At 41.7% G+C, this 13,499-nt stretch overlaps 1 protein-coding gene across 5 annotated transcripts in view; it reads left to right on the top strand.

Annotated features, from left to right (window-relative positions):
• gigyf2 (GRB10 interacting GYF protein 2) overlaps positions 1-13,499 on the top strand; it is a 343,857-nt gene that overhangs the window by 320,083 nt on the left and 10,275 nt on the right. Inside the window, exon 24 of one of the 5 annotated variants that reach the window (XM_039762266.1) lies at positions 12,872-13,010. The exons of the other annotated variants lie outside the window; for them this stretch is intronic. Coding sequence (XP_039618200.1) covers positions 12,872-13,010 — 139 coding nt within the window. The remainder of the gene's footprint in view (positions 1-12,871; positions 13,011-13,499) is intronic. 5 annotated transcript variants of the gene reach the window in all.

Raw genomic sequence — 13,499 nt, forward strand, 5'->3', positions numbered from 1 at the left:
AAACTGAGGAAGCATGTACCATAAATTAAAAGACCCATTGTCCGCAGAAATCCGCAAACCAGCGAAAAATCCGTGATATATATTTAGATATGCTTACATTTAAAATCCGCGATGGAGTGAAGCCACGAAAGTCGAAGCGCAATATAGAGAGGGATCACCGTATATCATTTTCTCCCCAGCGTGGAATCAAACTCCGGTCTCGGGCACGGCAAGCCTGCTGTGCTCTGGAGTCACCAAATCTTACCGGTACGCCACAGAAGCTGTTGTATCATTATTTTATTTATGTTTATTTGATGTTTGGACTTGGGCTTAACATATTTTATAGTTTATGCCTACATTTTGTAACATTCATTACTGAAATATGAAAAGGTTTCTGTTTTAAAACAATGTGTTTACACAGATTACTGTAGAAACGGAACACATATGAAATGCGTGTGTTCCAAATAACGGCCTATTATTTCCACTCTAAAACTTCACTCCCAGATAATCAATCCAGGCATGAGCTGGGAGAAGTTCGTGCACACTGTAAGTCGATGGTGGGATGGAATAGCTGGCTGTTTGCAGCTTGTCTTTATCAGCACATTTAGATGACAAAAGACACTGGCGGTGAGGTGTGATGGGATGTAAGAAGCGATTTAAGGTGGGCCTGATCTACGAGTTTTTTCGTAGGCTGTGGTAATTCTAGTGTTAAGAGGGTTTTTTGAGGAGCCACTGTGTCTTCTAGGGGTGCGTTCAGCCCTCATGCTCACAAGGGGCTGGCAGTGGTCATTATCTGGGTGCTCAACAAATGTGTGGCACTGACTAATCAGCTCCTGCATGCTCGCAAATGGCATTGGGAAATGACTACTGTGTAGCCGGTTGTGGCGGTTTAAGAGGAATAACACAGAAAACACAAGAACACTTAGCAGGAGATGCATCACAGTCAATCAGTAACAAGAAAAAATGAATAATGCTGTAGTGGTCCAGTGCCAGTAAGATTCACATCATCGAGAAGACAGTGATTTATTTATTTTTATGGTGGAAATTCCAGGGATCCACCCAGCCTTGTCTACAGTCCTCATGTACACAGGCTTTTTTTGCTTTTGATCACCGGCCCCCTTTTTAAAAGCCACGCTAACATCCTTTGACCTCAACAGTCCCAGCACCCTCAGCAGAAGACCAATCAGAGAGACTGCTGGGAGTTGCAGTTTCAAATTCTACTGGCTACTTTCACCATCCCAAGCCGCAGTTTTCTCTACAGTTGCTTCCTGTTCTCTCTACGGTACAGTATTGCCATGAAAAAAAAACATAAAAATTGCGGAGGATATTTGCGGTTTCCTCTAACAATTATTAATTAGGTTCAAAGGAAAATTCTGCAAATGACTGAGGCCGCGAACTCTGATCCGTGACTTTGCGGGTGTCTACTGTACTAGGAAGATGTATGCAGCAGTTAATTAACTGTTTAAACTGGGAAATGGGAGGTGCCAGGCTCACATTTAATAACACACTGCACTAATCATAATACTAACCAAAATAAAAAAAACAAACACAGAGCATGTAGTAAAGGCCTACATTTTTTTTTAGCTGTGTTGTCAAAAGAAATACACTCCAGTTTCTTTTTTATCAATCTATTTTATGAACCCCTGGTCTGCATTTCAGAAAAAGATAGGCTGGGCTTTGTTGCAGCATTATTATTTGAAAGGCAAGAACCAACTCTTACATTCATATTCACACACTAACATGTACTACAATTATTTGGAATTATAAATTGACCAGATATTCACTTTGTTTAGGATTTTGGAGGAATACAGTATCTAGAATATCAAGAATCCTCTGTGGAGATGAGCACATGGTCAGTGCACACAAACACTGGCCAAGTTAAAAATCAAATCCTGGGACCTCATTTATAAAAAAAAAAAAAAAAAAATGCATATGCACAAAAAAGCACAAATTGTGTGTACTTCCCACGCAAGCATCGGGATTTATAGAAGAAAACTTAACTAGTGGACATGCCTATATTTATGGCAACTTTGACCTATGTCTACACAGCATTTTGGAAAAACTGGAAACTGTTGATACCCTTGATTAAGTAGGGAAATTTAGCTAAACCAGCTAAATGACGTATAATAATATACTGTGTATCACCAAGCCTTTGTTATGATTTCCTTTGTCAGGACTATCTCAGCCAAGTTTCAGTCTGCCATTCCTGCTGTGCTGGAAGCCATTAACCGACCAGCAAGGGCTACATCCAGTTTTCGTATGGTTTGGGTGCACATACATAAAGCAAAACCTGTTTTTGCCACCATAAAAACGCAATTTGCAGCAGTGTCCAGTACTCCTAAGCTATATACTGTACTTGTATTGTAATAAGGGCACCTAGCAAGAATGAAGCTACTTTTGTTAACCATGAGCAGTAAAATTCCAGTAACGCACAACAACATTTATTTATATAGCACATTTTCAAACAAAAAGTAGCTCAAAGTGCTTTACATAATGAAGAAAGGAAAAGTAACAACAGTTACTTTTCAAAGTTTCAACAGCTTGAGAAAAAAATAAAATCTGCAGGGGTTCCAGGCCACGGGACCGCCCAGTCCACTCTTGGCATTCTACCTAACATAAATGAAATAGTCCTCTTTGTAGTTAGGATTCTCATGGAGTCACTTGATGTTAATGGTCATACAGACTTGTGGCTTTTAATCCATCCATCACTGTTTGGAACATCACGGTGCTTTGAGTTGCGCCACCACCAAAAGGACACCGGAAAAGGAAACAGAAGAGAGAGTAGGGGTTAGTATAGATTTTAGAGCCACCATAAATAGTTATTATAATGAGTTAGATATACAGAGTATCAGGATTTTAATTACAGAGAAGTTATGATAAGGCCATGTTAAAGTAATGTGTTTACAGCAGTGCTCCACTGTTTCTAGCCTGCCGAATTCCTATTGGCAGGCTATTCCAGATTTTAGGTGCATAACAGCAGAAGGCCGGCTCACCACTTCTTTTAAGTTTTGTTCTTGGAAGACACTCATTTGAGGATCTGAGGTTATGATTTTGAATATAAGGTGTCAGACATTCCGATATATAAGATGGGGTGAGATTATTTAAGGCTTTATAAACCATAAGCAGAATTTTAAAGTCAATCCTGAATGACACAGGTAACCAGTGTAGTGACATCAAAACTGGAGAGATGTGCTCAGATTTTCTTTTTCTAGTTAGGATTCTAGCGCTGCCTTCTGTACTAGTTGCAAACGATTTATGTCTTTTTGGGTAGTCCTGAGAGGAGTGCGTTACAGTAATCTAGTCGACTGAAAACAAACGCATGAACTAATTTCTCAGCATCTTTCAATGATATAAGAGGTCTAACTTTTGCTATGTTTCTTAAGTGAAAAAATGCTGTCCTAGTGATCTGATTAATATGCAATTTAAAATTCAGATTACAGTCAACAGTTACCCTAAGCTTTTTACCTCCGTCTTGACTTTTAATTCTAATGTATCCAGTTTGTTTGTAATAGCCTCATTGTTTCCATTATTGCCAATCACTAAGATTTCAGTTTTCTCTTTATTTAACTTGAGAAAGTTACTATTCATTCATTCTGAGATACAAGTCAGACATTGTGTTAGTGAATCAAGAAAATCGGGGTCATTAGGTGCTATTGATAAATACAGCTGTGTGTCATCAGCATAGCTGTGGTAACTCACGTTGTGCCCCGAGATAATCTGACCTAACGGAAGCATGTAGATTGAGAATAGCACCGGACCCAGGATAGAGCCTTGTGGAACACCATATCAGATATCATGTGTCTTTGAGTTGTAATTACCACAACTAACAAAGAATTTTCTCCCTGCCAGGTAGGATTCAAACCAATTTAAGACACTGCCAGAGAGGCCCACCCTTGACTAAGGCGATTTCAAAGAATTTTATGATCAATGGTGTCAAATGCGGCACTCAGATCTAAGAGTAATCAGAACAGATAAATGGCCTCTGTCTGCATTTACCCGCAAATCATTTACTACTTTAACAGATTTGTTCTAAAACCCGACTGAAATTTATCAAGAATAGCATGTTTATTGAGGTGGTCATTTAACTGCATAATTACTGCCTTCTCCAGAATTTTACTTAAGAAAGGCAGGTTAGAGATTGGCCTAAAATTTTCAAGAGCTGAGGGGTCGAGATTGTTTCTTACGTAGGGGTTTAACTACAGCAGTCTCGTATCTAATGACGAATTTACTATGTCAAGAACATTATCAATTAGCACGCCCGATACTTCTTTGAAAAAATATGTTGGTATTGGATCAAGGACGCAGGTGGAGGGTTTCAGTTGAGATATTATTTTATGTAAATCAGGTAAATCTATCCCAGTGAAAGAGTTTAATTTTTTTATAACGGAATTCTGAGGTTTAGGAGGATCCTTAGTGTTGGGGAGATATACTATGTTATTTCTAATATCATTCATATTTTGGTTGAAAAATACAGCAATAGCCTCACAGGTTTTACTGGAAGTACTTAGGAGGCATTCCTTTGAGTTACCTGGGTTTAGCAGACGATCAATTGTAGAGAATAGGACTCTGGGATTACTAGCATTGTTATTTATAATCTTAGAGAAATAGCAGCGCCTCTCAAGACGGACTGTGTTATTGTATTCTGTTATTTTAACTTTTAATATTTCATAGTGGATAGTTAGTTTAGTCTTCCTCCATTTACGCTCAGCTCTACGGCATGTTCTCTTTAAATCAGACACTCTTTGGGTCTTCCATGGTATAACAATGCTAGAAGATTTTTTAACTGTCTTTTCAGGTGCAACTATGTCAACAGCAGCTCTCACTTTAGTATTAAATCTTTCCACCTTACTATTTACATTATCCTCGCTATTATAGTTGGCACTATAAACGGACTGATTGCTTAGAAAGTTTGTAAGTTTTAAAGCTGCTGATGCCAAGAGGAGACTGACCAACATTGTGGCCTGTGTCATCCTGTGATTCATTTGTTTTGAGGCAGATACTGTACATGATAGCTAGCTTATTTTTAAGGTTACTGGCTTAATCTTCAGTTTTTCATAAGATCCGTACTCTTCATTGTAATGGCTACCATGTCATTATATGTGACAATTAATTGCCGCTGCCAGCTCAAAACCTGGTGCAATACCACATATCTTTGACTGCCAGAACATAGAGGAGAGGCTCTGTAATGCTGTGCATGATCTTGTGCTGTCAGTTGTGAGATGTAGCCAGTTACCTTTAATGCAGTTAGCAGTTTTTCAGTGTGTCAAAGGCAGCTCTACCAAGCAATGAAGTTCTGCAGAATCGTGATTTCATATGTATCAGCTTGATTAGCACGCTTCATATATGGATGTTTCAGGGAGGCATGCAAGGTGTGTTCACTTATGTAGAGAAATGTGTGTATGCCTGGTTTTATAAATCTGTGATTTTTTTTTTTTTTTTGGCATATTCATTTCCTGTTTTTATTTTCACTGGAGTTTATGCATAGCTACACATAAGCACGATATTATTAACAAAAAGCAGAAACCTTGTTAAATATAAAAATCTGTGATCTGTGTATATTCTCAAAAATAAATTAAAATTTTACTTATGCACTACTTTATATAAATTACAAGCTGCAAAGGAAATGGTGTGACATTGAGTGTATTATATAGGCAACCATTATAGAAAATAGTTCCAGTTAAAAGGATTGTTGAACTAGTGATATTAAAATAAGTTTACTTACTGTGTGTTCCTAGCTTTTAATTAGATTAATACATATATAGGAATGTATTAATACATTTGATTATTTTAAGTTAATCTGTCAAAGTGATAAACAAGAAAGGAGGTCATTTTTGATTAAATAGTTTGTGATAATCACAAAATAGTTATTTTACACTAAAGCAGTAAAATTTCAAGTAAGCAGTTTCATTTTAAGAGTACATCATTGAATCAAATGCCAAAATAACTTAAAAGTAGAATGACAAATTGAATAAATAGATCCAAGAATAGTTAAAGAGTCATGGGCTTATTTAAAGCAGCATTTTATAAAATGCAGGGTATTTTGTACTGTAAATTAGAAAAGGTTTAATGGTATAACATTTGGGTACATTCAGGGACTAGGTTAATTGTTTTGAAAGTCGTACAGTTTTTAGTTTTTGTTTATTTGCCCTTTAAAGAGAATAATATTACATTTACACTTGCAAAATATTTTTGTAACAATGAGGTATACATAAAAATAACACTGTAATAGAATGTAGTTACATTTGTTCTTGGAATAATGTATATAAATGCATGTTTATGCAGAGCCCAAATATGATTTAAACTTAAGTGATGTAAATATTGTATATAAAAATTGTATAATTAGGAATCTAGGTATTACCTGACAAGGAGCACCTAACTCGGAGGCCCAATAGAATCTTAACAGGGGAGGGGGCCAGCCATATAGAAAGGGTATAGATGCAGTGGCAAAGGAGGTGGGAAAAAAAAAATCCAGGAACAGCGCCGGAGGAAGATTGCAAAATTGCAGGGTAAATTATATCCAATACAGGAGGAATCTGGTGAACCCAGGTTTATGCATGGATGGCAAATCGACCTAAAGGATTTTTTTGCTTCATGTTTTACATGAGAGAGGGCCTAACAAGCCTGTATAAGGAATTTCCCTGTATCAAGGTATGGCTCAGCAGAACCCTCACAATGACAAACATCCATCCATCCATCCTCTTCCACTTATCCGAGATCAGGTCGCGGGGGCAGCAGCTTGAGCAGAGATACCCAGACTTCCCTCTCCCTGTCCACATCTTCTTGGTCTTCCAGGAGAATCCTGAGGCGTTCCCAGACCAGCCGAGAGACACAGTCCCTCCAGTGTGTCCTGGGTCTTTCTCAAGGCCTCCTCCTAGTTAGACTGATCAGATGCCCGAGCCACCTCATCTGACTCCTCTCGATGTGGAGGAGCAGCGGCTCTACTCTGAGCGCCTCCTGGATGACTGAGCTTCTCACCCTAACTTTAAGGGAAAGCCCAGACACCCTGCAGAGGAAACTCATTTCAGCCGCTTGTATTCGCGATCTCGTCCTTTCGGTCACTACACATAGCTCATGACCATAGGTGAGGGTAGGAACATAGATCGACTGGTAAATTGAGAGCTTGGCCTTATGGCTCGGGTCCTTTTTTGCCATGAGAGACCGATGCAGAGCCCGCATCACTACGGTCGCCGCACTGATCCGCTTGCCGACCTCCTGCTGCATTGTTCCTTCACTCGTGAACAAGACCCTGAGATACTTGAAATCCTCCACTTGGGACAGGATCTCGCTCCCAACCCTGAGAGGGCACTCCACCCTTTTCCAGCTGATTACCATGGTCTCAGATTTGGAGGTTCTGATTCCCATCCCAGCTGCTTCACACTCAGCTCCAAACCGATCCAGAGAGAGCTGAAGATCATGGCCTGATGAAGCAAACAGTACAACATCATCTGCAAAAAGCAGTGACCCAATCCTGAGTCCACTAAACCGGACCCCCTCAACACCCTGGCTGCGCCTAGAAATTCTGTCCATAAAAGTTATGAACAGAATCAGTGACAAAGGGCAGTCCTGGTGGAGTCCAACTCTCACTGGAAATTGGTTCGACTAACTGCCACAATGCAAACCTAGCTCTGACACCGGTTGTACTGGAACTGAACAGCCCTTATCAGGGGGTCCGGTACCCCATACTCTCGGAGTACCCGCCACAGGATTCCCCAAGGTACATGGTCGAACGCCTTTTTCAAGTCCACAAAGCACATATAGATAGACTGGTTGGGCAGACTCCCATGCACCTTCTTGGACTTTGCTAAGGGTGTAGAGCTGGTCCACTGTTCCGCGACCAGGACAAAAACCACACTGTTCCTCCTGGATTCAAGGTTTGATTATCTGACAGACCCTCCTCTCCAGGACCCTCGAATAGACTTTTCCAGGGAGGCTGAGGAGTGTGATCCCTCTGTAGTTGGAACACACCCTCTGGTCCCCTTTCTTAAAGAGGGGGACCACCACCCCAGTCTGCCAATTCAGAGGCACTGTCCCTGATGTCCATGTGATGTTGCAGAGGTGTCTCAACCAAGACGGTCCTGAAACATCCAGAGCATTGAGGAACTCCAGGCATATCTCATCCACTCCCGGGGCCCTGCCACCAAGTAGTTTTTTGATCACCTTGGTGACCTCAGTCCCAGAGATGGTGGAGCCCACCTCCAAGTCTCCAAGGCTCTGCTTCCTCTTTGGAAGGCATGATAGTGGGATTGAGGAGGTCTTCAAAGTACTCCCACAACATCCTGAGTCAAGGTCAGTAGCGCACCATCCCCACCATATACAGTGTTGACACTGCGCTGCTTCCCCCTCCTGAGATGCTGGATGGTGGACCAGAATCTCCTCAAAGCCATCTAAGTCACTCTCCATGGCCTCTCCAAACTCCTCCCACGCCTGAGTTTTTGCCTCAGCAACCACCGAGGCCACATTCCACTTGGCCTGCCGGTACCTATTAGCTATCTGCAGAGTCCCACATGACAAAAGGATCCTGTAGGAATCCTTCTTCAGCTTGACGGCATCCCTCACTGCCAGTGTCCACCAACGGATTCGGGGATTGCCGCCATGACTGGCACCGACCACCTTACGGCCACAGCTCCAGTCAGCCGCCTCAACAGTAGAGGCACAGAACATGGCACATTCGGACTCAATATCCCCCACCTCCATCGGGATGTTGTCGAAGTTCTGCCAGAGATGGGAGTTGAAGCTACTTCTGACAGGGGACACTGCCAGACATTCCCAGCAGACCCTCGCAACACATTTGGTCCTACCGGGCCTGACCGGCATCCTCCCCCACCTTCGAAGCCTACTCATCTCCAGGTGGTGATCCGTTGACAGCTCCCCCCTGTCTTCAACCCGAGTGTCCAAGATATGTGGCCGCAAGTCTGACGACACAACCACAAAGTCGATCGTCGAACTGAGGCCTAGGGTGTCATGGCGAGCACAGAAGTCCAATAACAAAACACCACTCGGGCTCAGATCAGGGGGGCCATTCCTCCAAATCACTGTGAGCATTGAAGTCTCCCAGCAGAACGAGGGAGTCCCCAGAAGGTATGCCTTCTAGCACCCCCTCCAGGGACTCCAAAAAGGGTGGGTACTCCAAGCTGCTGTTTGGCATATACGTACAAACAAATGTTAGGACCCGTCCCCCCACTTGAAGGCGGAGGGAGGCTACCTTCTCGTCCACCGGGGTAAACCCCAACGAACAGGCTGCAAGTTGGGGTGCAGTAAGTATGCCCACACCCACTCGGTGCCTCTCACCGGGAACATCGCCAGAGTAGTAGAGGGTCCAGCCCCTCTCAAGGCGATTTGGTTCCAGAGTCCAACTATATCTAGCCAGAACTTCTCGACCTCGCGCACTAGGTCAGGCTCCTTCCCCTTCAGAGAGGCGACATTCCACGTCCCAAGAGCCAGCTTCTGTAGCCGAGGATCAGACCACCAAGGTCCCTACCTTCATCCACCACCCAATTCACACTGCACCTGACCTCCTTGGCTCCTCCCATAGGTGGTGAGCCCATGGGAAGGGGGACCCACGTTGCCTCTTCGGGGTTGTGCCCGGCCAGGCCCCATGGGTTCAGACCGGCCACCAGGCGTGCGCCATCGAGCCCCACCTCCAGGCCTGGCTCCAGAGGGGGGGCCGTGGTGACCCATGTCCAGGCGAGGAAAAACGCCGTCCAAATGTTTTGTTCTTCAAGGGAGGTTTGCTGAACCGCTCTTTGTCTCATCCCTCACCTAGGACCATTTGCCTTGGGTGGTCGTACCAGGGGCATAAAGCCCCGGACAACAGAGCTTCTAGGATCATTGGTACACGCAAACCTCTCCACCACGATAAGGTTAATGTCAAACATTAAGGTAAAACCAAAATGAAAAGAAATGTAATCCGATGGATGGATGGATGGGCATTCAATGAACTTTCTTTTACAGTCAGTTTATCTTTTACGATAATTGCTGTTTGTGAGTCTTGTTTTTGGATCCATCAGTTGTTGCAGCACAGGTTTTGTATAAGGAACTACGTATATTCAACAATCATTGTATTACAGTTATCACCTTGTATCTATTGGTGTGCTCTGTATTTGCTGTGGGATTATTAGGAAAGTAGTGTTGGTCACTCTCACTCCAGATTTTTTAGTTGTTTTTTATCTTTAGTTACCGCTCCAGGGATTGGCAGCTTATTTTATAATCGTGCCATCTAGGGGCAAGGAAAGTTTCCGGAGGAGTCGTACAAAGTCTGTGTTGAAATGTCAAGCTGAATTGTTGGTTTGTGATATAGCAGGTTCGCAGCTAGGAAATTAGAGCCTGTTTTAAATAAGTAAATAATTGTCTGACTCGATCTCCATGAAAGTGTGTGCTCGCGCAGCTGTAGGAGGTTGGTGAGGTTATTGGGGCAAGATGCACCTGCATGTGAGGGTTTGGTGTGTCTCATCTTCATTGGCTTCCTGCAGTGCATGATTGAGACTCTATGCCCACGGAGGTGTATCAGAGTGAACTGGCTCAAGAAAAGGGGGAGGAGAAAATATAAGAAAGGAAAAAAAGGAGAAACAAAAGGAAAAATTCAAAGGAAAAAGAAGGGCAGGAGCATGAAGAGTGAAGCCAGTGCGATGGAAAGGAAACAGGAAGACGGAAATGCAGCTCCAGGAACATGCAGTTAGTTTTCAAGGAGGAGCTGAAGGTTGCTCCTGCTCCAAGGCTGCTCAGCTCACGATACACTGGAGGACTCACTGTATAAGTATGGTAAGGCAGCAGGAGTCGAAAGGGTGGAGGCTCAGTGCACCCCGTAAATCACCATAGGATGGGCAGTGGGGACACAAGCAGGACTGAAGGGTGTCTCATACTGTTGGTTGACATCTCTCAATGCTGAGAGATCTGAAAAGGATAAGACCGAAAGACATCCATTTTAAACTGAAGCACTGGGGACTATGATTTAAAGAGAAGGCTCCTGCATGATTTTAACCTCGTTTTAATGGATTATGTATGTGATTTTTAACCTCCACCAGTTCACTTCTTTTTATGGATTATTGATTATGAAAGATTATTTTGATGCACTGGTTGCCCTTTGATTTGGATAAATAAATCCACTTGGCACCTTTATGCTCATACTCCTTGCTTTGTGTGAGTGTCCTCTTCCACTGGCTCACACTCGCATGTGTTATCAGCAGTAGTGGCTCACCAGAAGGACCCAGTAGCACCGGGCCAATCTGCACCATCAAATGCAACAGACCATAAAGTATAGGAGGCTCTTGTTCTTATAATTGGCAGATATCGCAATCATACTTTTGTTTTTAGTGTAACAGATATTACATCATCCATGTTAATTCACTGTATGCATAGTGACTTACAAAACCTTTTTAAGAATGTTCATCTTCAGTTCATTTCTATATAAGTGACATTTTCCTTGCTTGAATTTTCTTACCACAGTATTACCAATACAAAAAGGAACATGTTCAGTAGCAACTGGCAAAAAGGGGATAACCACCCTAAACAGGGGGTGACAGTTAAGTGCTGGGCAACACACACATTCCAATATAACTAATATTTTCATTTTAGTGGACATTAAAGTAGTATACTATTAGTATATATATGTAAAGCTGTTTCAGGAGAACTGCAGGCATTGTTATAGTAACTTACATGTATTTAGCTCATGTTTTAAGTGAACAAAAGTACCTTTCTCACTCTGTCAAGAATAAAGTTGATTAATTTTACTTAAGAGACCCCTGGATTTTCCCATGATAAACCATTTATCTTTTAATTTTTTCAGTCCAAACTTTCCATAATAGGGTATATGTTACCAGTCTATTGTAATGAACTTTAATGCAAACTTAACTGCTTAAATTGCACTGTAGGCTATATAATATATAATTTAAAAGGTATTTTTATTCTGAACAATTAATTTGGAAAGATGCGCTTTAGTTAAAATATGTGTTATGCAGGTCAAAGCCAATTTTAGAGAATACCAAAGTAACGAAATTTGCAGAATAACAAATACATTTTGTAGGCCCAGTCAAATGTTCATATAATATCATGTTAAACAAATTAAATTTTAACAAAATGTTGTTTTTTTTTTGACCAATAACGGCCAATGAAGGAAATAATGTGATGCAAATAATACTTAACACCATGCCTACAATTTCCACACCGAGTCTTGGGATCCTTGCAACAGTCTGTTGTGAAATTTCCAGTCTCGACAAGAGTATAGGCACGCACGACATCATACACATAGCTGAATCCTGAGTCAGTGCGCCACCAAGCGTCCATGTGGGTAGTTGTGTCATGTGCAGATACTGTACTGTTTATAGCACTTCTCAAAGTTTTTTGTCATGAACAAAAAAAAAAAAAGTGAGAAACGGCGTCAGTTTACGGTGAAAGAAAAATTAACAATCCTGCAAAAAGTTGATTCCAAAATGAAGAAAAATAACATGTTGCGAAAGCATTCGGAATTATGCCTTCATCTTCATCTAACGTCTCATTTTCATTCTGTGTTCATTCCTGTATTTCAGTTTAAAAAAGTTGCATTTAACACCTCATGTTCAAATTGTGTTCAACCCTGTATTTCTATTTAAAAAAACTACATCTAACATCTCATTTACATTCTGTATTTTCATACTTGTATTTCTAAAATAATAAATACATTTCAAATAAAATATTTATGCAGTTTAAGAAGCGCTGTTTTTTTATACAGGTATTGTCAAGGTTTGGTCACAGAGTTAGTTGCACAAGAGACAGGAAGGTGAATCCAAGTTTTCAAGGAAAGTACAGATTCTTTATTACTGTATAGAGAAGGTAGGTGCAGTCTCAAGACTTCATTCAAAATAAGAGCTGTTAGGAGCCGCGACACAGGCAATCGTCCTGCTTTATCTTCCATCTTCAGATTAGAAGAACTCCAGCGGCTCAGAATCACCGCTGCGGCCGACGTGGTCTGGAGAAGAGAGATCAGGAGAATGCAAGGAAGACCATTTCAAAGCCCGGTGTTAAATGTTCTAATCATTATGCAACAAGCATGTTACACGGTAAGCCTGATCCTGCAGAGGACAACCAATTGCTTTGCCCTTTGTTTACTGTTTACCAGATGCAGCAGAGTAGCTATGGAGCCATCTTGCACCACTACCATTAGAATTGCGAATCGCCAGTAAACTCCAATCACAATAGTATATGTAAACTGCTCAAAAAAATTAAAGGAACACTATAAAAACACATCAGATCTCAATGGAGAAAAAATCTTACTGGATAACTGTACTGATAGGACTGGGTAATGTGTTAGGAACAAAATGATGCCACATCATTTGATGGAAATGAAAATTATCAACATACAGAGGGCTGAATTCAGATACGCCCCAAAAATCAAAGTGAAAAAATCATGTGGCAGGCTAGTCCATTTTGCTGAAATTTCCTTGCAGCAACTCAAAATCGTACTGAGTAGTATGTATGGCCACAACGTCGGGGCATTCTCCTAATCAGATGAGAGATGGTGTCCTGGGGGATCTCCTCCCAGATCTGGA

This window comes from Polypterus senegalus, chromosome 1 (genome assembly GCF_016835505.1).
Source record: "Polypterus senegalus isolate Bchr_013 chromosome 1, ASM1683550v1, whole genome shotgun sequence".
Classification (NCBI taxonomy): Eukaryota; Metazoa; Chordata; class Cladistia; order Polypteriformes; family Polypteridae; genus Polypterus; species Polypterus senegalus.